Genomic DNA, 23,009 nt, shown 5'->3' with positions numbered 1-23,009 from the left:
ATTAAGTGTCTGAGACCAGATTTGAACCCAGGTACTCCTGACTCCAGGGCCGGTGCTTTATCCACTAAGCCACCTAGCCGCCCCTAGTTGCAGCATTTTACGAGTATGAGTTTATTCAGTCTCACTACTAACTCCCCATGAAGAAGGAGATATGACCAGAATTTTCCCAAACCCCAGTTCTGAGACCATCATTTTTGTATTATAGTGGTGCAAAAGCAGTTCCTCTTGATCATCCTTCCCTCTCTCACTCTCAGAACTCTGATCATCAATCCATACTATGGTATACACCCTTGAGAGTCAGAAGACCTATATGAGAAATAATGTATTTGGACTCCCACTCTATTTCAATCAGTATTAATCAATTTGATATGATTCCATAGGAGTAGTGACTATAAGTTCCATAAATTAGACCCCAGAGCTATGAGCTTCAGATTATAAGACCACTTCTGTAATAACAGAAAGCTAGCTAGAGTACTTTCCCCCCTTTTCTGTCTTGGTGACCAAGTTCAATTGTGGCAGAGGTGACTCAGCTACATGGAAACTCCTCCAATTTATTTTTGTACCTCTGAAATATTCTTTCTTGTCCAATACAAGCAAATGACCATTTTATGGCCATTTAGTCCATGGCGAATGCCCTATACTTCATCCAACTTGTGATACTATTGACAAATCATTGTCGCTTATTTTTAGCTTATGCATCATATGTCAACCAATGGGATTCTATATTTGGTATACTATCTCTAGAATGTTCAGGTAATACAAGATAGTAAACTCTATAAATACAAAGGTCTAGAAGAAGGAGGCATCTCAGTTGGTGAGGAAGATCAGAGTCCAGTTCAGGAGACCATGGACCCTTTAGTTAAGTGCCATTGGCTCAGAGGTCTGCCTCAATCTTTTATTGAAGATGGGACAATTTTTATCCCACCTACAAGATTCTTATCCTAACTCTGCCACTAATTTGGAGTGTAACCATGGGTAAGTGACCTTTCTTATCCCCTCACCACCTTTGAAATGAAGACATTGGACAAGATAACTGTTAATGTCCTTACCTTCTCTAGGTTCTAAGATCCTTTCTAGGTCCCTTATTGTTCTGACATTCTATGTTCTAAGAGAGAGATTCTGAATCATTTTCGTATTATGGACTCCTTTGGCAGTATGGTGAAATCTATGAATCCCTACCCAGAATATATACATCTATACATACATACATATATTTTAAATTCACAACTGAAGAAAATGCTAAATCTCAGAAGTTGTGAAAATAAAAATGTATTTTTTTCCCACCAAAACTCATGGTCACCTTGAAATCTATCCACAGGTCCCAGGAAGAACCCCATTCCAAAGTCTCTTCTAGTTCTGATATTTTATATTTCAAAATCACTTTTTGCTCTCCACATATTATGTCTGAGCATTCTAGCATCTAAGGTCTCTTCCAGGTTTATTGCTTTATGTTACAAAGTCACTTTTTATGCTATGTTCCAACATTCTATTATCTAGCATCTCTTCCAGGTCTAACATACTATATTCCAAGGTCACCTTTTGCTTGGGAATTCCTATGATTCTTCCAGTTCTAAAATTTTATGCTTCAGGATCATTTGTTTGCTTTGATAATCTATATTCTAACTTTCAATATTAGAGGCAGGTAGGTGGTGCAGTGGATAGAGCAATGACCTTGGAGACAGGAGGACAGGAGTCTGAATTCAGCCTCAGACACTTGACACTTAATAAGCTGTGTGACCTTAGACAAGTTACTTAACCCTAATTGCCTCACATCCCGGGTCATCTCTAGTAGTCCTGATTCATAGTGGCCACTGGACCCAGATGACTCTGGAGGAGAAAGTGAAGCTGGTGACTTAGCACAACCCCCCCTTCACTCAAATACAATTCATGTGCTTGTCAGGGCATCACTTCCCCTGATGTCATGGTTTTCTTCGAGAATGAAGGGCAAACAGCATCAGCATCATCAATGTATGATGAACTAATATCTTCTCCAATTCTAACATTTTATATTTCGTAGTAACTTTTTGCTCTGACATTATACATTCTCCCATTCCATTCCAAGGTCACTTCAAGCTCTGACATTCTTTATTCTAAGGTCCTTTCCAACTCTAACATTCCTCAATTCTATTCAATGTCATTGTATGTGACACTTTGTACTCTTTGAATTGGGTGTGTTCTGTCTCCTCAGATGGACTGCAGCCTGCTTCCAGAGAAAGACTTTGTGTCTTACTCCTTTTGTTCAGGATTCAGTACCAATATCGATATGGGGTGAGCACTGAAGATGAAAGAGGTACTGTGCTCAGTTTATATGTAGAGATGACACTTCAAAATGGCAGCCTCAGCTAGCTTAGTCAAAAGTGGGGGGAAGGTTTGGAGTAGAATCAAGACTAGAATCTAGATGATTTCAGATCTGGATGCTTACACAAGGGAGTATAACTGGAAATTGTGAGACCTCATATAGTTAACACAGTCTAAGTGAAACTTCCTCCTTCAAATATATTGTCACTAACATTAGAAAGGCAACAATCCTGTCCATTTAGACTGTTTTCCAGTAGAATGGGGGTGGATTAACTCTGAATCATTGCCCAATTTCCTTGAAAGGTCAAGTATTTATATAATAGCAACCAGAATGGGAGCTGCCATTTGTAGCCAGGGAGCAGAATGAAAAAAATTCATTGACTTTGAGTTGAGGAAGTGGGGAATGGGAGAATAATAACAGGGTGTGGTGGGGAGATAAAAATGAATAGAGACACAAAATCATAGATTTAGAGCATAGGAAGACTAAAGAGTGAGATTCAGAGAAGAGAATTAATTTATTCGATGTTACACAATTAGTGTAAAGGGACCTGGGATGAAAGATTGTGAATTCATTAACATCGTATTCTGCCAGCTAAACTAACTAACCACAGGTTCTCAACAGGCTTCTTTTATAAAAACTAACCCACAATCAAGGCCTCCTGTAAGCCACAGGCACATTCAAAGGTATAATCATTGAGTAGTCACTGCCCCTGTTGGGGAATCTAATCAAACCCTACTTTTACCCCAAGATGAGACCTCCAATTATGTCACACCTGGTCACCCACCTACAGGTTAAACTATATAATTACAGAGGGATGAATTAGGCAAAGCCAGCTCCATGGGAGACTTCAGTTTTTAGACCTCATTGTCCCCAATTTAAACTTAGGCTCTTGAAATTAAACATTTGGAACTATTTTGTTGCTTCATCCGAGGATAGGTCACTAATGCAATGTAATTTGGGTATATCTTACCTTCTTGTTTTGTTTCTTTTTCCTTAGGTTTTTTTTTGCAAGGCAATGGGGTTATAAGTGGCTTGCCCAAGGCCACACAGAAAGGTAATTATTAAGTGTCTGAGTCAGATTTAAACTCAGGTACTCCTGACTCCAGGGTCAGTGCTTTATCCACTGCTCCACCTAGCTGCCCCTATATCTTACCTTCAAATGAAGGGGTGAGTGGCAAGGCCTCAGCATCCTGAGCCAGGTGACTTACTGTCAAGTCACTCTCAGTGCCTCCACGATGATTTAGCATGCAGGTGTATACCGTGGAGCCTGGGAAAGGGAGGAAATAGTCTGTTGGGGGAATGATTGTTCATGAGATTGGTAATTGAGCCAAGAATCACATATCATGATCAGAGGATACGGAATAAAATAGCTAAAAGCAACAATTTTTCTTTTTAAAGAAAATGAGATATTAATGCACTGTTGGAGAAGTTGTGAAATGATTCAACCATTCTGTAGATCAGTTTGGAACTATGCCCAAAGGTCTAGAAAACCATATTCCCTTTGATCAAGCAATCCCACTACTAGGAATGTATTCCAGAAGAGGTGAACAATGGAAAGGAAAAGAAAAATATCCTATATGTATAACATATCCGATATGTATAGCAACTCTTTTATAGTGGTAAGAAATAGAAAATTGAAGATATGCTCATCAGTTGAGAAATGGCTGAACAAATTGTGGTATGTGATAATGATGGAAGGCTCTTCTGCTATAAGAAATGATGAACAGGATGCTCTCAGTAAAATGTGGAGACTTACAAGAAAAGATATAATGGGAAATGTACTGCATAACAGCAGTACTATAGGATGATCAGTTGTGAATGACTTTGCTTTTCTCAGCAGTACCAAGACTACTTTGAAAGACTTATGATAAAAGATACTATCTATCCCCAGTGAGAGATAACTGATAATGTCTGAATACCATTGAAACATACTTTTTTAAACTTTGTTTTTCTTGAGGGGGAGGAGTCTATGTTTAGTTTCACTTTGGAAATGTTTTGCATGACTACACATTTTTATTTACATCAAATAACTTGCTTTTTCAATGGGGGGAGGCATAGGAAGAAGGGAGAGAATTCGGAACTTAAAGTTTTAAAAATGTTTTTATATGTAACCAGAAAAAATAAAATAAAATAAAATAAAACAATTAAGAAAAAAGTAGACATCCCCTTCTAGAGAAAGGGAACCTAGATGAGAGCCATAGAAATTTAGGCACATGCCTCCATGCTAACAGATACCTGTGATAGGTATACAGTATATAATTCTAGTTCTTTCATCTAGTGTGACCAATAGAAGAGCCATTTATCCAATTATTCTTCCATAGGAATCTTGGACTCTTTTCCTTTCCCAAGTATCTTATTCAATTTCCATCTTTTGAGAGTGGTCTGGATTCACTTAGGTTTTAGTTTCTTCTTTCACCTTTTTTAATGATGGTGACAAGTCAGCTTCATATTTCACAGAGGTTATTTTTCCATCTATATTGAACCTAGAACTAGTTCTTCTTTGCACCACATGAGATTTAGGCAAACAGTGAAAAACTGTTCAATACTGAGAAAATGCTGAATGTGAGGAAGATTACCTAAGGGGTACTATGGAATATCTCACTTTGGGAGTCCTTAAAGATAGGTCAGATTACTAGTTAGGTGGAATGATGTAGACCAACTTGTAGACCCGTACTGCAACTTGTTACTTCTGTAACTTTGGTGGGGTGGGGACAGCTGGAGGATTGTATGACTTCTCTATTCTTTAGTTTCCTCAAATTTAAAATGAGGGAATGGGATCTGATCCCTTCTAGTCCGATCTTCACAATACCATACTTAGGTGATCTCTTAAGGTCCTTCAAGTTTCAAATTATCCAAGCCTATTGCTAAAGAGATAAGGAAATTGAGGGAGGGGAGGGTGGAGGGGAGAGGTGAGATGGGGAGGGAGTGAGAGTGAAGCTGACTTTCTAAAAGGTATAGTATGTCAGAGACAGAACCAAGATTAGGGCCACCAAGAAAAGCCCATCTTCTTTCTACTCTACCCAACCTGAAAACTTGATCCATATTTGATTATAATAAATGGGAGGAAAACTTTTTTTTTTAAAGTTGAGACATTACGTTCAATGCCTTCTCTCCTTATTTCTCTATAACCCCTTACTAAAAACATATAAATTGAACATGAATCACTTAATTCTGTATTTATACATTCAGCCTCTCTAGGATAAGGCCTATAAGCTCTGTCTAAGCAGTCTCTGTAGACCTTGAGGTCATAGAAGAATAGAGCTTCTCAAAGGATTTCTGGGGCTGCCAGAAGTCCCCTTTGTAAAAATTTAGCTCAAAGTCCTGGAACTGAACCATTTGATGCTATAAAGACCTGACAGCAGGTGGGGGTCAGGGAATCTAAGAACAGAAGTTCATTCTAACAACTAAAAATGGGTCATCAAGTTCCTTTGATTATCCTTGGTTTCCATGAGAAAAAGAATCTTGGAGTATCATGAATAGTTCATTTATATGAGATTCCTCCCCTACCTGGGTGTTTGTGGACATCAGCTGAGAAGAGCCAATCTGCAGCCTTTTTGGCTTCAGGACCCACCAGATAGAATTTCCCAAAGTAAGACATGTCAAACACAGCCACTGCAGCTCTGCAGGATAAGCATTCCTTCTGAATCTAAAAACAAACAAACAAAAAAAAACAAAAAACAGGGTGGGAGAGGATGCTTAATTCCTTTTCTTTAACAGAAACACACTAGGGAAAAAACAAAAAGTTCCTTGAGAAGGAGAGGAAGCAAAAGAGAATTAATAATAACTCATATTTCTATAGTACTTTTCTGAAGATATGGTTGTCAAGTGCATAGTGGAAGTATTCTATGCCCATTTTACAGAAAAATACAGATTTAGAGAGGCTGAAAGCACTGTGATTACAGTTCCAAACAAGTATGCATTAGATTGTCACCTAGGTAGTGACAACTTCTCGTCAAACTATGCTTTCATTTCATTACCCTTCTGATTAGACACTTAACAATGCATCCCTACTGCTGATAGCATCAGTCTGAGCTCCTCTGCCTAAGGACCTTGCCCTGCCTGACCTGTCCAAGTGTATGTATCCCAAACAAACACCATCCCTCCATCTTGTCAGATGAATCTTCTCTAGGCCACAGACATAATAGGCTTCTTCTCCATTTCTTGGCTTTTTGCCAAACTGTTCCTTCTACCTGGAATGTTTTCCTCCTATTTCTCTCTTTCCATCCAAATTTTGTCTACCCTTCAGAGGCATCCTCTGGATGCTTTCCTTAAGAAAAACTGTCTCTTTCATATAGATCTTTCCTTTTGTAATCTAGCATTAGACCACATGTTATCTTCTGGTTTTTCTTTGTGAATCTTAGCTCTCCCACTAGTTGAAAACACCCCGAGAACAGAAACTACCCTCTATTCCTTTTGTATCATTCAAATTCCTTGGTACAGGGTGGGATACATAGTAGGTACTTTAACACAGTAGTGGGATACATAGTAGGTATGTATGTACTATGTACATAGTAGGTATATATGTATGTACTACTATGTAAGTAGTAGGTACTATTTACCCCATGAATTTTTCTGTATATATTTTGCATACAATTTTATATCATTTTCAGTTCCAAATTCTTTGCTTCTCCCTACCCTTTCCCCAGCATTGAGAAGGTAAGAAAAAGAAAACAGGAGAGTATATTTTCTACACACATTGTTGTTAACATGTTGTCTCCCCTTTAGAATATGATTTCCTTGAGGACAGAAACTGTGGTTTTGGACAGCACAATATCTTGCACCATATTAAGCATCTCATAAATGTTTGTTGACTGACTGAAGGATTATAAAGCTTCATGCTTTGATTTAAACCCTTTTGCTTTAAGATGTAAAATCTTATCATCCCCACCCAAAAAAGGCTACTTATCTCACTTGTGCTTCTCAGTCCCAGCATTGCGAATTCTTGCAAATTACTAGAGGGCAAGCAATAGTATTTTTCTTCCCTTTTAAACATTTTTTTTAAATTTAGTATTTTATTTTCCCCCAGTTACATGTAAAAACAATTTTTAACCTTTGTTTTTAAAATTTTGAGTTTCCTTCCTCCAGCCCCACCCCAAACCCTTAATGAGAAAGTAAGCAAATTGATATAGGTTGTAAATTTGTACTCATGCAAAACATTGCCATAATAGCTATGTTGTAAAAGAAAACATAGACTTCTCCCTCCCCCCAAAAAAAGAAACACAAGAAAAATAAAGTTAAAAAAGTATGCTTCAATTGGTATTCAGATACTATCAGCTCTTTCTCTGGGGATGGATAGTATTCTTCATCTTAAGTCCTTCAGAGTTGTCTCAGGTCACTTAGGCAATAGTATTTTTCACATTTTAAGGAATTTTCAGACTTCTTAGTGGAGATTGAAGGAATCAAAGCAAACTTATATTGGTACTAAATTCCAGTCTTATCAGGAACCAGTGCTTCTAACATGTTTGGTCAACTTGAGCTCTGTTATACCTGGATAAGAAACAATCTTTTCTAGCCACCTTCACTTAGGTCTATGGCCCCCTCTGCCCACAGTGACTAAGGTTGTCCCAGGGAAATGACTTGAAGAATCACATAACTATGAAACTTTAGAACTGATAGGTTACTTAGAATATAAGATGTTGGGGCAGCTAGGTGGCATAGTGATCAGGAGTCATGAAGACTTGAGTTCAAATCCAGTCTGATGTTTACTAGCTTTGTGATCCTGGGCAAGTCCTTTAAACCCAATTACCTAAAAAAAAATCATGTAAGATGTTAAAGTTGGAGAGGAGATTTTCTTAAAATTGGAAAGGGAACAGATGGAGAAATTAAGACCCAGAAAGAGGAGGTGGTTTGTCTATACATTCATATAGCTAGTTTGTGGCAGAAAAGTAGTGACCCTCACACACAACTTGGTGCCCTTCTACTTCTGTGGCTTTGGTCATATTGCTTATTGTTCTTAGCACTAATTCCCCCTTCTACTCCCAGATGAATCCTCCTCATTCTTTAAGCAACCCATCTCTTCATTTTGGGGATGTAATATCTACCACCTCTATTTAATTCCTCCTTATGAAAATAATTTTATTGTAAAAATAAGAGATGAGGGAAATGGTGTGATTAAATTAGTCCTTTGTTATAGTTGTTCAGTCATGTCAGTTGTGTCCTACTCTCCATGACCCCATTTGGGGTTGTCTTGGCAAAGAGACGAGTGGTTTGCCATTTCCTTCTTCAGTTTATTTTACAGATGGAGAACTGAGGCAGACAGGGTTAAATGACTTGCCCAAGATCACCCAGCTAGTAAGTATCTGAAGTCACATTTGAACTCAGTTCTTCCTGATGCCAGGTCCAACACTCCAGCTACTGCAGCATCTAGCTACCTAGATATCCTAGACTTGTCAAAGAACATAAACTACCATCTGCTGGTGCAGCATTTTCCCCTCTACCCCAAACTTGATCAGAGATGCCTATAGTTAAACATGATTCCATTCCCCTTTCAGAAAAAAAGTATGTCTCATGTTATGAGCAGGTTGTTAGAGGAACTCCTGGTAATATTGAAATTCATTTCCTTCTGCCAAGGAAGATAATTTGCTAAAGAAAAAAATGGTATATTTCTCCTTAAAATGGGAAATAGAACCATTCAAAAATCAGTGGGAGCTTGGGTACTGGAAAAATACTCATATGAAAGTAGTTGCTGACAGGAATCAACCTCCTCAGCATCCCTGGCACTAGACCTATCTGGTATGTTTTTTTTTTTTTTACTTTTTGCAAGGCAATGGGGTTAAGTGACTCGCCCAAGTTCACAGAGTTAGGTAATTATTAAGTGTCTGAGGTTGAATTTGAACTCAGGTCCTCCTGACTCCAGGGCTGGTGCTCTATCCACTCTGCCACCTAGCTGTCCCTTGGTATTTTTTTTAAACAAAAGATTGAGAAAACCCAGCTTCTGCCTGAACAATTTCAGAATCCTTTTTACTTACAACATCATGATGAGGAGGGAAATCAAAGGTATATTCATTGCCAAGCAGCTTGTTATACTTGTAGCCTTCATGGGGCTGGTGCTCATATGCCCCATAATAGTCATAAGGGAGGATCTGAAAAGAGAAGAGAGGTATTGTGGAGAAACAGTAGAAAGGGACCCTGGTGAATAATATGACAAGAATAAGTCTGTTTCTCATGCATTCTCATCATTTACCAGAGCAATCCTTGGCCTTTCTGTATTTTCTCTTTTTTGGCCTCCATTCAAGCTTTGATGTCTCCATTTCACTTCAGATATCTACTAACAAAGCTCTTTGTCCCTTGTTGATACTTCGCTAATTCCCTTGCTCATTTTACCAGTCCTGTTTGAGCCAAGCTAATTCTCACACTGGCAAAGCTGCCAAATCCTTCAGTAATCTCACCCTCAATTTCAGCCACAGTGCCACAGGTGTAAACTGAAGAGGAAGCAGCAACTCCCTGAAGACTCTGCTGCTTATACAAAAGATGTCCCAAAACTCCAGGGGTTCAACAAAAGCTCTGCTGAAAGAAGTGGTGCTTTATATGGGGTTCTATCTTTTTAAATGAAGATTCATCCTTGATTGCTCAACTAACAACATGCAAGTGTACATGAGGCAGAAACGATGGGATTGAGGGCATTGATCAGCAAATAGGAAAATCACTGGAAATTGATGACCTGAGTAACAGCAATTTTAATTCAGGGTCTGGTACTCTATCTACTGTGCCATAGTACTGGGAACCACCAAAAGAGATTACCAGCCCATGGATGACTTAACCAATGTTTGGCACATAGCAATCATTGTATAATCATTGATATATTATATAATATATTATATAATTATATAATATAAACATTATATGAACATTAATAAATGTTTATTGACTATTTGAAACTCTGAATCCCAAAGTCCAGCTAGATGGTAAATGATTTGCTTCAAACCACATAATTAGTGTCAGAAGGGAAATCTGAAATTAGATTTTCCTGGGGCAGCTAGGTAGTACAGTGAATAGAGCACCAGCCCTGGCAACTGGAAGACCTGAGTTCAAATTTGACTTCAGATTCTTGATTCTTACTGGCTGTGTAACCTTGAGCAAATCACTTCACCCCACCACTTTGAAAAAACAAGACCAAAAAAAAAGAAATTAGGTATTCCTGACTCCAAGGCATTATGCCATGTTACTTCAACTTTTAATTAAGCTGAATTAAAATTGCATTTTTGACGTATTTTGACAGCTCCCTTTCAATAACTGCAGAATGACATTTGGATAGCCCTCTGTAGTTTTCAAAATACGTTCTAGAATATTGACTCAATTCAGCATAACACCTGTGTTAGATAAGGATGAGAGAAGGGAATCCTTGGTTCATTTTAAAAATCATAGGAGCATACATTAAAGGTGAAAGAGCTCTTAAAGTCATTTGATCTACTACCTCTATTTTAAAGATAGGGAATTCAAATTACTTATTCAAGTAAGTGTCAAAGTTGGTAAGTGTCAAAGTCGGTATTTGAATATCACAGAGGTGATAAAGCAGGCAGATGAGGGATATATTGGGGGAGAGAATCAGAAGGGCTCTTACCACACTAAACTAAGGTGGTGGGAACCACTGCAGCCAGCGGGTTATAGACTATCTCTAGCTGGTCTGAATTAATGGCCAAACTCTGTAGATATACTTACGGGAGCTGGTCCCTGTGGATGAAACCATCCAGGTCTCTCCCAGCCGTGCCTTTCCTGGAATACACATCCCTGCTGGAGGAGCTCCTAGACACAAAGGTGAAAAGACAGATGAGAGCAAAGCATCTTCCAACTCTGGCCATTTAATAGCTAATCAGGTATGGGTGCACAAATAGTCAAAATTAGAAGAGGGCTTAGTAAAGCCCCTTGCTTTACTGTTAGAGAAAACTGATGTACAGAGAAGTGAAATGGATGCATTAGTTCACAATTCTACCAATAATGAATTAGGGTCCTGACTTTAAGGGAGAGGAAGAGGAGAAAAAAGAAATCTACTTGAAAATTTTATTATATATTTAAAAGAAATAGCAAGTTGTACATAATATAGTTCTGGTTTTGTATGTAATCATCTTTTTTATTCTACTATATTATGGAAATTCTTGCTTTATTCTAAAACTTAAAGAAATTATAAAAAAAGAAATGAAATAACTGGCCAGAGTCACACAGTAAGCTAGTGATAATGCTAGGACTAGAACCCAAGATTCTTGACTTCCAGTTAAATGCTTTTTCTGACTGAGGCTGCCAAAGACAAATTTGAACCTGTTTAATTTTATTTGAAGGACCTCTAGAATAGGAGATAGGACACTCTGTTGGGAAAGGTATCAGGTAAGTGGATTTTAAATAGATTTTATTTCATCACTATTTTAGGAATGTCTTCATGGACTGATGTGAATGGGGTCTCTTGGGGAACTATGACCATGTCTTCATGTACCTATCTGCATCTACCACTAATGGCAGTTCAAATCTTGGGAGCATGTATGTTCAGTGTGATTTTTCTGGAAGAAAATTTAGTTTCCTTGAGAGATAAACTATATCACATACAACATCAAAGACTCTTCCTACACTTCTGGAGATTTATGTTCAGAAATCGATGCATATGCTCACAACTCCAGAAGATTAGGACTGGTCCAGACCTTAGAATGAAGAATGACAAAGCTGTGTGAAGGACCTTAGAATGTAGAACCTCAGAACTGAGAGGAGTCTCAGAATACAGAATATCAGAACTGGGAGAGGCCTCAGGACACAGGAAAGGATCTCAGAAAATAGAATATCAGACTTGGAAGGGATCATAAAATACAAAATGTAAGACTGGGAAGGGTTTTAAAATATGGAATGTCAAAGGTGGAAGGGGTCTTAGAACATTAGAATGTGAGAGCCAGAAGGGACCTTAAAGATGATCCAATGCAGAAATAGATTTAAGGTGAACCATGGACTTGAATGGGAGGGAAATTGCATCTTTATTTTTGTTAATGTCTAACTCAAATTTAGCATTTCTTTAATAATAAATATTTAAAATATATTATTTGGATATGCAATCTGTTTCACAAAAAAGGTTCAGAATCCCTGATCTAGTCCAACCCTCTCATTTTATAGATAAAAAAGTCAAGGGCAAACATGTGGATGAGAAGCAGACCTAAGATTCAAAACAGAATTCCAAATACAAATGTTCTTGTCACTACACTGTGACTTTGTGAACAAAAGAAAGGGCTATAAGAGCCTGTAAAATGGGGATGGGTGGGTGGTAGTGGTAAGAGAAGGGCTGTATATCAAAAACAAAAATCACCTTGCAGAATCCTAGTCCATATCACATTCAATCAAGAAGTGTAAGTTAAAGAGATGTGGGAATGATGTAGAGCACTAACCTAGGGATCAGAGGACCTGGTTTTGCATTCTAACTGAAACTTATTATCTGTGTCATTTTGGGGCAAGTTATTTCACCTCTTGTGGCCTTAGTTTCTCATCTGTAATATAAAGGGTTTGGGACTTAACATCCAGAGGCATAGAGACTCAGAGGAGGTAGGGACCTCAGAGACTGTCTAGTCCAACCTTTCACTAACCAGGAATTCTCTCTCTAGTAAGTGGTTACTCAGTCTCTCCTTGCAGGTTTCCAGTGAAAGGAGACTTAATACTTCTTCAGGCAACTCATTCTACTTTTAAACACCTGGCCTAGTGGATAGTCAGGAAGACCGAAGTTCAAATTTGACCTCAGACATTTACTATCTGTGTGACCCTGGGGAAGTCATTTAACCCCTTTGACTTCAGTTTCCCTATCTATATAATGATCTGGAGAAGAAAATGGTAAGCCTCTCCAGTATCTTTCCAAGAAAACTCCAAATGGGGTCACAAAGAGTTGGACATGACTAAAAAAATAATTTTTAGGATACATTCCCTCACATTGAATCTGTATGGACCCTCCTATACTTGGTCCTGCTTTCTAAAACCAAGAACAAGACAAATCCCTCTCATTTGATAATCTGTATTTGGCAGAAAAGAAACTTTGGTAGAGGACACTGTTGTCTCCCATCATTACTATACCCATTCCTTTAGGTCAGATTTTTAGCTCTATTTCCCAAATTTGTCCTCTTTCTATCTAGGTAGTTTGGCATGGTGATATTATCACCATTGATCCTCCATTGATGCTCACCTTAGGACCCTTTGCCATATTGTCCCCTTCTGGCTCTTGGATTTCTTCACAGGGATATATCTTTCTTTGTAGAATGTTCTTCCAAGTCATTTTCTTACAATGTCATCCTGAATTTCATCCTACTGAATTTCAGGGACAACTATGAGGTCAAAGTCACCTCCTTGCTTTGAGATCTCTAAGTTCACTTTTTAAAACCTATACTTTGAGTATTTATATAGGTACATCTAAAACTATAAGACACATCTATCCATATCTATATCCAGAAAGAGACAGAGATAGGAATGAAGAGACAGAGAGAGAGAGAGAGAGAGAGAGAGAGAGAGAGAGAGACAGAGAGACAGAAAAACAAAAAGGAATTCAGAGAGAAGGAGGGAAAAAAGACAGAGAGAGGGAAAAGAGAGAGAGGGAAACAGAAGGGGAAAGGCAGAGACAAAGAGAGAAAGACAAAAGAGATAAAAAGAAAGAGGGAAAAGAAAGAGAGGTTTCCCTCCCCCTCCATCTTTAAATGTTATGAAATCCATGCTACTGTGAATTAATTATTCTCCATGGTAGGAGGGAGAAACCAGCCCTTTCCATGTCACATTTAAGTAAAATAGTAGCATTTATTGTGGAACATGTTTGAAACAATTAATTTCTATTTATAGCCCAGAGAACAGGTTCTATTCTTTCAAATCTCAAAAGCGAACTGTCACTCTCCTAATGAAGCTGCATTCATTAGACATTCTAAGAGGCAGCAATCCCTTAGTGAAGCTTGGCTACAGGGGCACACTCTGCTGCTGGTGACAGGCCCACCTAGGTAGGCTTGTGCTTTTGTATATGGAAAAGCTGAGACTTGGTTAATACTGAGAAATGAGCTGACCCAAGCAGATTGATTCCCTACAGTGAAAACCTTGATTTCAAAGGGAGAATCCATGTAACTCTTCCTCTTCTCCTCCTTGAAATCTTAACCTGGGGGGTATATTCATTTGTTCATTCAATAAACATTTGTTTATTAAGTTTTTATTTTCGACAATACCATTCTCCATATTGGGAGAAATGCAAAGTTTATTTGTGGAGCTCACAGTTAACAGCAAGATAAGAAACAAATGCTGATAACTTCACCATAAACATATTTTGAGAGATAATATGTTTATTCAAATTATTTAACAGAAAATACTACAATTTTAATTGAATACATTTATTTCCCCAGTAGCCTGAAAGTGCTTTGAGTTTCCCTTTTTCTTATCTCTATATCTTCAGTACCAATCAATCAATAAACAGTCATTAATTGCCTTCTATGTCAGACAGTATTCCTAGAACTAGAAGGAATACAGAAGAAGATGAAGGATATTTCAAGAACCTTAAAAAGGGGGTGGCAGCTAGGTGGTACAGTGGATAGAGTACTAGTCCTGGAGTCAGGAGGACCTGAGTTCAAATGTGACTTCAGACACTTAATAATTATCTAGTTGTGTATTCTTAGGCAAGTTACTTAACGCCATTGTCTTGCAAAAACCAAAAACAAACCAATAAATAAATAAATAAAAAGGAAAGGAAGCCTAATGGGAAAGATGCCCCAGGTTACAAAGATAATAAATACTTTGCTGGGTTTTTGAGAATTAAAGTTTACTTGCACTGTATTCTGATGATAACAAAATGGACTGAGCCCCAAAGATGAATAATAAGGATGATTAAAAATTTCAAGATTATTCCATAAGGTGAGATTTGAATGGGAATGTGGGTCTAGACTTGGAAAAAAGAAGACATAGGGAAGCATGAAAACTTTCTTAAAATATGGAGATTTGGTTATCATGTAGAAGAAAGATTATACTTGTTTTACTTAAATTCATTTTGAAAATGTTTTGTGTGTGAGTGTGTGTGTGTGTATAAATATATACATATTCCTTTTTCCCCTAACAAAGAGCACCATACTTTATTATGAGACCACAGAAGCACAGATTCAGAGCTGGCAGGGAGCTGAAAGGCCATCAAGTCTAATCCCCTTCTCCAGGAGTTGGGTGATGTGCACATAGTTACCAAGTAAGCAGCAGGGGCAGGACTTGAAATCAGACCTTGGGAGTCTAGAACCAGCATTCTTTCCACTATATCATAGTGCCTGGTTATAAAATAAACATAGTAGGGAGGTCAAAAGAGAAACTAAGTGTTATGAGAAACCCCAAAGGGAATGCTGTTGTCCAATGAACAGGAGGATGAAAAATGTTCCAGACTTTGGAAAAGAGGTATAACAGCATGTTTGGGGGATATGGAGTAGAGTTTGACCATAGCAAGAAGTTTCAAACTACTGCAGTTTTGAGATATAAGGCTAGAAAAATAGGGTGATTAAAATTGTGCAAGACATTGACAATTAGGAAAAGGAATTTAAACTTTACCCAATAGGCACTAGGGAGCCAGTGAAGATGTCTGAGCAAAGGAGTGACATGAGGTGATCTATAAATGTATTACAGATTTATGATGATGACAAAGTTGAACAACTTTTGTACTCTAAATCAAAATGGGAATCAGAAATTATATCCCCCAAAATATAGTGAAGTGAATAGTCAGATATTTAGCACCAGAAGGATATCTATGCTACCACTCAATATGTCCTTTTCCCTTATAATTTTAAGATGAAGAACCTGAGGACTATGAAGGCAAAGTGACTTTCCCAAAGTCATAAAAGTATTAACAAAGCTAGGATCTGAACTCTGCCTGAATTTGATCCCCTTTCTTTTTTGTTTTGTTTTGTTTTGTTTTGTTTTGTTTTGTTTGCAAGGCAAATGGGGTTAAGTGGCTTGCCCAAGGCCACACAGCTAGGCAATTATTAAGTGTCTGAGACCAGATTTGAACCCAGGTACTCCTGACTCCAAGGCCGGTGCTTTATCCACTGTGCCACCTAGCTGCCCCATCTGTGCCACCTAGATGCCCCCACTGTGCCACCTAGCTGCCCCCAATTTGATCCCCTTTCTACTGTGCCTCTCTACTTCCTGCTCAGAAGAGTCTGGTCAGTCACAAAATCTTAGTCACAGCAATGTCAGGACTAGAAGGCACTTTAGTTCAACTATTTTATAGATGAGGAAAAATAATCCCTCTGAAGCTCAGAGAAGGGAAGGGACTTGCCCAAATTTACAAATTACAAATGTCTATTTAGAGACAGAATTTGAATTAGAACTAAAACCTATTGATTCCCAAACCTATAGTCTCATGCTACATAATATGGCGACTCACCTCATGCAGTGGGTCTCTCCTCATATTTCGGCCAGCCAATGGCTCATCATGGGGGAAGACAACAGAGTAATTCTTGGCATATGATTCATGACTCCGTTCCCGGATCCAAAGATGGTTGTCAGTGAGTGAATGGTGAAAGCGTCTGAGTCACAGGAAGAAAGGGTGATCATTAGCACCCAAGTGAGGATGAATGGCCCTGCAAGGACCAGGCAAAATCAGAACCTTCATTGGGGGCAAATATCCTAATCCCTGGGGAATAATGATGATGTTGATGATGATGATGTTATACAGTATCCAAAGTATTTTCTCATAACCCTGTGGGGCTTGTTTTTATAAATGAGGAAATTCAGATTTAGGTCATCTCCAAGGTCACTCTACTGATAAATTGTGGAACTGAATCCAGGTCTTTTGACTCTATATTCAGTTTTCTTTCCATTATACTATATTGCCTCTCTAGGAGAAGGGGGAAAAAGGCAAGAAAGAGTAGTGTTCAGCTAACTTTTCTACTATTCTTTAATCACTTTTAAAAAACCATTCTTGAAAGAAAAAAGAAGACAACAGTCCCACCTATAATATCCTTTGCAGAGGTGAGAGTTCCACAAGTGTTATGCAAAGCACATAATTTCATACTACTTTGATGTTTTGCTAGAATATGCTGATTTTTTTACTCATCTTTTTATTTGTTTTTGTCTTTAAAACATACTATTTATTATATGGGATAGCTTGTGATGGGGAGAGTACAAGGGGAAACTTACAATGTAAAAAATCAATAAAACTTATTTTTTAAAAATATTAAATAAGTCGGAAAGGCTGGGGTGTCAGGGGGGGGGTGGTAGAGGGGATGATGGGCTGACCTTAAAAGTCAGGAAGTCTTTGTTGTTCAGTTATGTCCTACTTTTTGTGACCCCATTTGGGTTTTTGTGGTAAAGATACTGGAGTAATCACCATTTCGTGCTGCAGTTACAAAGTAGGAAACTTAGATAAACAGGGTTCAGTGACTTGCCCACAGTCACACAGCTAGGAAGTTTCTGAGGCTAGATTTGAACTTAAGGTCTTCCTGACTTCAGGCTTGGCATTTTATCCACTGTACCACCTGACTGCCCAAAGACAGGAAGACTTGAATTCAATTCCTTTATCTTACACATACCAGTGACCATGGGTCTGGTACTTAGTTTAAATGAACTTGTGATCTGCATGGGTAGGAGGGAGTTTCCACACTGGGTTTTCACTACCACAATGAAATCATAAGGAAGCCCAAAAATAAAAACAAAACAAAGCTAACACCAAACAATAACAAAACAAAAAACACCCTCCAAAACAGGAAGACAACTTTGTAAAGGTACAGATGAGGAAACACGTCTAGACAAGTTAAATGACTAGCCCAAGCTCACTCAACTGGGAAAATAACAAAAAAAAACCAAATAATATAACAAAAACAAACAAACTGTTCTCAATTCCTAGACCAGGATTTGGATTCTGGGAACACAGTATGATGTTTCCTTGAAAACAGACTCACAGATCTATTTATTCCTCTCTGAGCTTCTCCCTATCATCTATGATTTCCTTATTTGACCCCAGTCTTCCTCCTCCACAGATTCCACCATTTTACTGTTCAGTGTATTTCTCAGCAAATGTCAGAAGTTTCCCCTCAGACTACACATCTTCTCCCTCACCTCTCCCTTATGGCCTTGAAAACACTGACAGTATCTGGATGGTGGCTTTGATATGGAATGGTTAAATGGAACAGATATAAATGTTAATGAAAAGATCTCTTAGAAAATCCTCAAAGAAAAAAGGTTCATTACTAAAGCTAAGACAGTCTAATGAGGGGGAAAAGCTGAGAAGGAGAAAATGATCTGTTCTTTCAACCAATGAATTACAGCCTCTTGGGACTGAACTGGTTCCCCTTCCCATTCAATTGTGTTCAACTGAGCAGCATTAGATGGAATGTAACATCAGGGTGTATTTTTTTTAGATACAAATTGAGTTCTGAGAGTAGAGTCAACACTAATGACTATCTGCAATTGGTGAAGAAGGGAGATGCATGGACCTTTATTTCTTTTTTTAATGTCCTCACAGAAATAGAAGCAGTTGATATAGAATGGAATGTTAGGACAGCCTGGTATAATGTAAAGAGTTTTCTGTTTGGAATCAGAGGACCTGGGTTCAGAACTTGACAATGCCACTAACTTATCTGCATGTGACTATAAGCACATCACTTAACCTCTCTGGGCTTCAGTTTCCTCATCTGCAAAATTGGGAAGGAGGTGCATTGCCTGATTTTTAAGGTTCCTTCGTTTAAATCTAAGATCCTATGAAAATTTCAAACAAGGACTTAGAAAACTGAGGCTTAGTATTTAGAATGTTAGCTCTTAGAACATGAAGTAGTAGATAATACAATGTAGAATGTCTATAGAAGATAACTCCCAATATTTCTTCCACCTATCTTGCTGTTGTTAATCAGTCATTTGGGATATTTCCAATTCTTAGTGATGCTATTCCTTGGCAAAGATACTGGAATGGTTTTCCATTTCTTCTCCAGCTCATTTTACAGATGGGGAAATTGAGGCCAAACAGGGTTAAGTGATTTGCGCAGGGTCATACAACTATTAAGTATCTGAGACTGGATTTGAACTCTGGTCTTCCTGGCTCCAGGGTTGTTTTATTCATTATACCACCTGGTTGAATTATCTTCTCTAATCTTCCCATTTTACCAAAATAAAACTGAAATCCAGAGAGGGCAACTACCTTGCTGAAAATTGGACTGCACATCAGAACCCAAGTCTCATGATTCCCACTGTACAATTTGTTCCACCATCTAAGCCTTGTGATCTTGCAGAGAATCACTGAGTTTCTTGAGGGTCACCTGTGGGCTCAATTCTGTACTAGAGGGAAAATATTTTCAAGTACAAATAAGGAGCAGCAAGGGGCAAACTGAAAAATGAAAATAGATCACGGAGAGCTGTCTATTTCTATGGCTGGCATCACTGTAAAGACAATCCTTGGCCATATGTTTGCCTGTTTAGGGTTTCCTGGATGTTAGACTTTGTGATATATCACTGAATCTTCAAAGAGACCCTAGATGCCATTCAATTAAACCTGTACTGAAGAGAAGTCCATCCCATAATTTACCAAATAAGTAGTCACTGAGTTTTTATTCTGAGATTTCTTTAGAGAGGACATGTGGTAGAAAAGATACAGCACAGGAAGACCTGGGTTTGAGACCTGGTTGTTATTGGTGTTTGTCCTTCGTTCTTGAAGTGGACCATAACATCAGGGAGGTGATGCTATGACATGCAAGTGGGCTTCCATTTCCTCATTGAAAATGGTGGGGGTCAGCTAGGTGGTAGAGGGGTGCAGTGGGATAGAGCTCCAGCCCTGGAGTCAGAAGGACCTGAGTTCAAATGAAGCCTCAGAAACTTAATAATTACCTAGCTGTGTGACCTTGGGCAAGACATTTAATCCCGTTGTCTTGCCAAAGCCCATATAGACATGCACACACTTATATCCCCAGTTCCTTCTTTTATGGGGCAAGAAAGTTTCTGTCCCCCTCATTGTCATGGTAAATGAAATATGAATGCCTATGAATGCCTTTTGGGGATATACCAGGAATCTCTAAAGATCCATCCTCATTTGACTGAAATGAATCCCTACATAGGCATGAATGATGACCCCTTGAGGTCCCTTCCAGATTCTATAATTCTTAAACTTACCATGGGTAAAAAATGTGGTCTGTCTAAAGTATTTCATGCTGAATCTCTACAAAGATCAGTTTTTTAAAAAAATTTTTATTATTCTAAAGCATCAAACTAAACTCTCAGGGAACAGTTGCAAAATTCAAATTCCTCATCCCTACCCGCAGGGCTTGGGTTAGCATCGCCTGGGTAACCGATGGTTTCCATGGCTCTCAGGCTCATAGATGCTGTTTTCTTGAAATTGCATGCAGGCATCATTGCTACCAGGAGATTTGAGGGGCTTCAGCTGTGACTGACTCTAATTGGAGACTAATCCCATGTTATTACACAGGGAAGCTAACAGGGCCCTAGGTAGTACCACCATTTCTTGTGGCCAGCTAAGCCTTACCGTGAGGATGTTTGACCCCCTCCTGTGGCCCTCCAGTCTTTACTGGGAGTGGGAACAGTTCCTGAGGGCTCATTTAGAACAGGACTGGTACCTGCCAAGCTGTTAATACCATCTAACAGCTTGCCTGTCTGGTTTTCTCAATAGGCCAATCTGCCTGGAGCCAGATGTGCTCCTAGTTGCTAGGGCTAAAATCAAATTACTTGGCATAAACCATGTGAGGGAAAGGCTCTCAGCAACTCTTTTGCTGGGATGTTCTCTCCTTAGGACATCTCTGCCCTGAGCAAAGTGATCTGTTCACTGTTATCTGAACTTGACATGATTAAGTAAGATTCCCCAAACTTAATCCCAAGGGGATCACTTCCCTACTACCTGTGTGACCTTGATATCACAAGACCTTGGTAGTCTACCTCTTTTCTTCATCTATAAAATGAAAGGGATGGATCAGATGAGCTCTAAAATTCATTCCAGCTCAAAATCTCAACATTTGTCTTCTCCCCTAGGCAGGCTTCCTTCCTTTTCTATGACTATATCTTGCCTCAAGGTCTAGCTCAAATCCACCTCTTCCTTAAAATCATCTGTGACCATCTAGTTCACATTGATGGCTTTTTCTTTTGGTTTCTGAAGCAAGAGTCTTCAAAGTGATGAACCTCCTTAGTGGATGACCCCAAGAAGTATGGTTCAACCACACATGGGAAGATACATTATAACCCACCATCCATATGAGGGCCAATCATACTTAACCTCAAATCCTGACTCTCCTCCAATCTGCCTTTGGCCCCTAACATGAAAGTTCCAAACTTAAACCCATTTAGTCTGAACTCTATGGGATACCCAGATCAACAACTGCACAGGTGCCACTAGGAAAATCCACCTTGCCTCTGTCTCCTGGATCACCTTGTACCTATATCAGGAGTTACAGGAGGATGGGCATCAGTGAATAAGAGTTCTTCCCTTTTCTCTTTCCAGCAGTATGCAGTGAACCACAGAGGATGAACAAATGTGGATGAGTTGGGATATGCACTGAAAAATCTCATTATATAAACTTTCTCTCAGAAACTTATCTTTCTTCCAAACTTCTCTCTTCCATTAATGGGCACCATCATCCTTCCAACCTCTTAGATGCAGTACCATCTTTAACTCCTCACTCTCCTTTATTTCTAAACCTATTCAATTAGCTGCTTGATTTTGCCATTTTTTGCCACCACCAAAATCTGTGAATCCATTTCCTTTTCTCTGCTTACACAGTTATCATCTTAGTTCAGTACTTCTGTCTCTATCAGCTGCATCTGAAGTTGTCACTGCCTCTCCACACCTTCAATCTCTGCATTCATCCTTCACACAGTTGGCAAAGTTATCTTCTATTCATGTCACACACATACACACACACACACACACACACACACACACATACACACACACACACACACACACACACACATCCCAAACTCCAGTGATCCATATAACCTGTAGGATTAAATATTACTTCATTTTTATCTCATTCTTTTTAAAAATCTATTTTTGCTATATGTTTTTATAATATGTATATTTACTTTGTAATCCTAATGATCTGGTAGTTTAAAGAATATTAACATAGCTTTAGACTGCATGGAGAGAGGAAGTATATAGGACAAAAGAGGCGATCATCCCAATGTAGTATCCCTAGTCAGATCATTTGAGCTACACATTTTAAGACAGCAATTGAGAAACTGGAATATTTCCAGAGAAGATCCACTAGCTGGTAAGGGAACTAGTCATCATGTCATGGAAAGAGCTACTGATGAGGCTGTGGATATTTCACTTAAGGAAGATAGTCCAAATACTACCAACAGAGAGATGGGCACAGGAGTCCTGGGCATGGCAGTATTCTTACAGCTCAATCCTTACAGCAGTCATCTAGAGAGATGACTCCCTGCCAACCAGCTGCTCCCCCACAGGGCAGGCAAGCCAGTCTAGCTAAAGTAGCAAGCATTTTGAGGAGAGACAAACAGATGTCAGACAAGTCAAACCCCCACCCTCACCTGGACCACCACATTCCTTCAGACTCTGATGAAGACAGCCCAGAACTCTGAATACAAGACCCTTAGATTCCAGTTCTTTGTCATCATCCTGGGAAGCCACCCCTATGGGAAATGCATCTCCAGCAGGTGCTATGGACATAGTGCCTGAGGATCCAGAAAGGAAAGTTCTTGCCATTGAAAATTTTGTTAAATATTTCAAGAATAAAAATTATGATTTTTGTCAATGGAAATGACAAAAATCAGCATTAACATCTGTTTTGGCACTGCCCCC

At 38.8% G+C, this 23,009-nt stretch overlaps 1 protein-coding gene across 7 annotated transcripts in view; it reads right to left on the bottom strand.

Annotated features, from left to right (window-relative positions):
- The window catches only part of SARDH (sarcosine dehydrogenase), a 142,891-nt gene that overhangs the window by 79,940 nt on the left and 39,942 nt on the right, over positions 1-23,009 (bottom strand). For all 7 annotated transcript variants that reach the window (XM_074210765.1, XM_074210766.1, XM_074210762.1 and 4 more), the window contains 5 exons: positions 16,638-16,779; positions 10,958-11,041; positions 9,268-9,381; positions 5,807-5,945; positions 3,453-3,566 (listed from right to left, as the gene is read on the bottom strand). In XM_074210765.1, coding sequence (XP_074066866.1) covers positions 3,453-3,566; positions 5,807-5,945; positions 9,268-9,381; positions 10,958-11,041; positions 16,638-16,779 — 593 coding nt within the window. The remainder of the gene's footprint in view (positions 1-3,452; positions 3,567-5,806; positions 5,946-9,267; positions 9,382-10,957; positions 11,042-16,637; positions 16,780-23,009) is intronic.

Source organism: Macrotis lagotis, chromosome 1, assembly GCF_037893015.1.
Source record: "Macrotis lagotis isolate mMagLag1 chromosome 1, bilby.v1.9.chrom.fasta, whole genome shotgun sequence".
Taxonomy (NCBI): Eukaryota; Metazoa; Chordata; class Mammalia; order Peramelemorphia; family Peramelidae; genus Macrotis; species Macrotis lagotis.
Note: the sequence above shows the minus strand (reverse complement) of the source record. Positions and strands in the feature narration are given on the sequence as shown.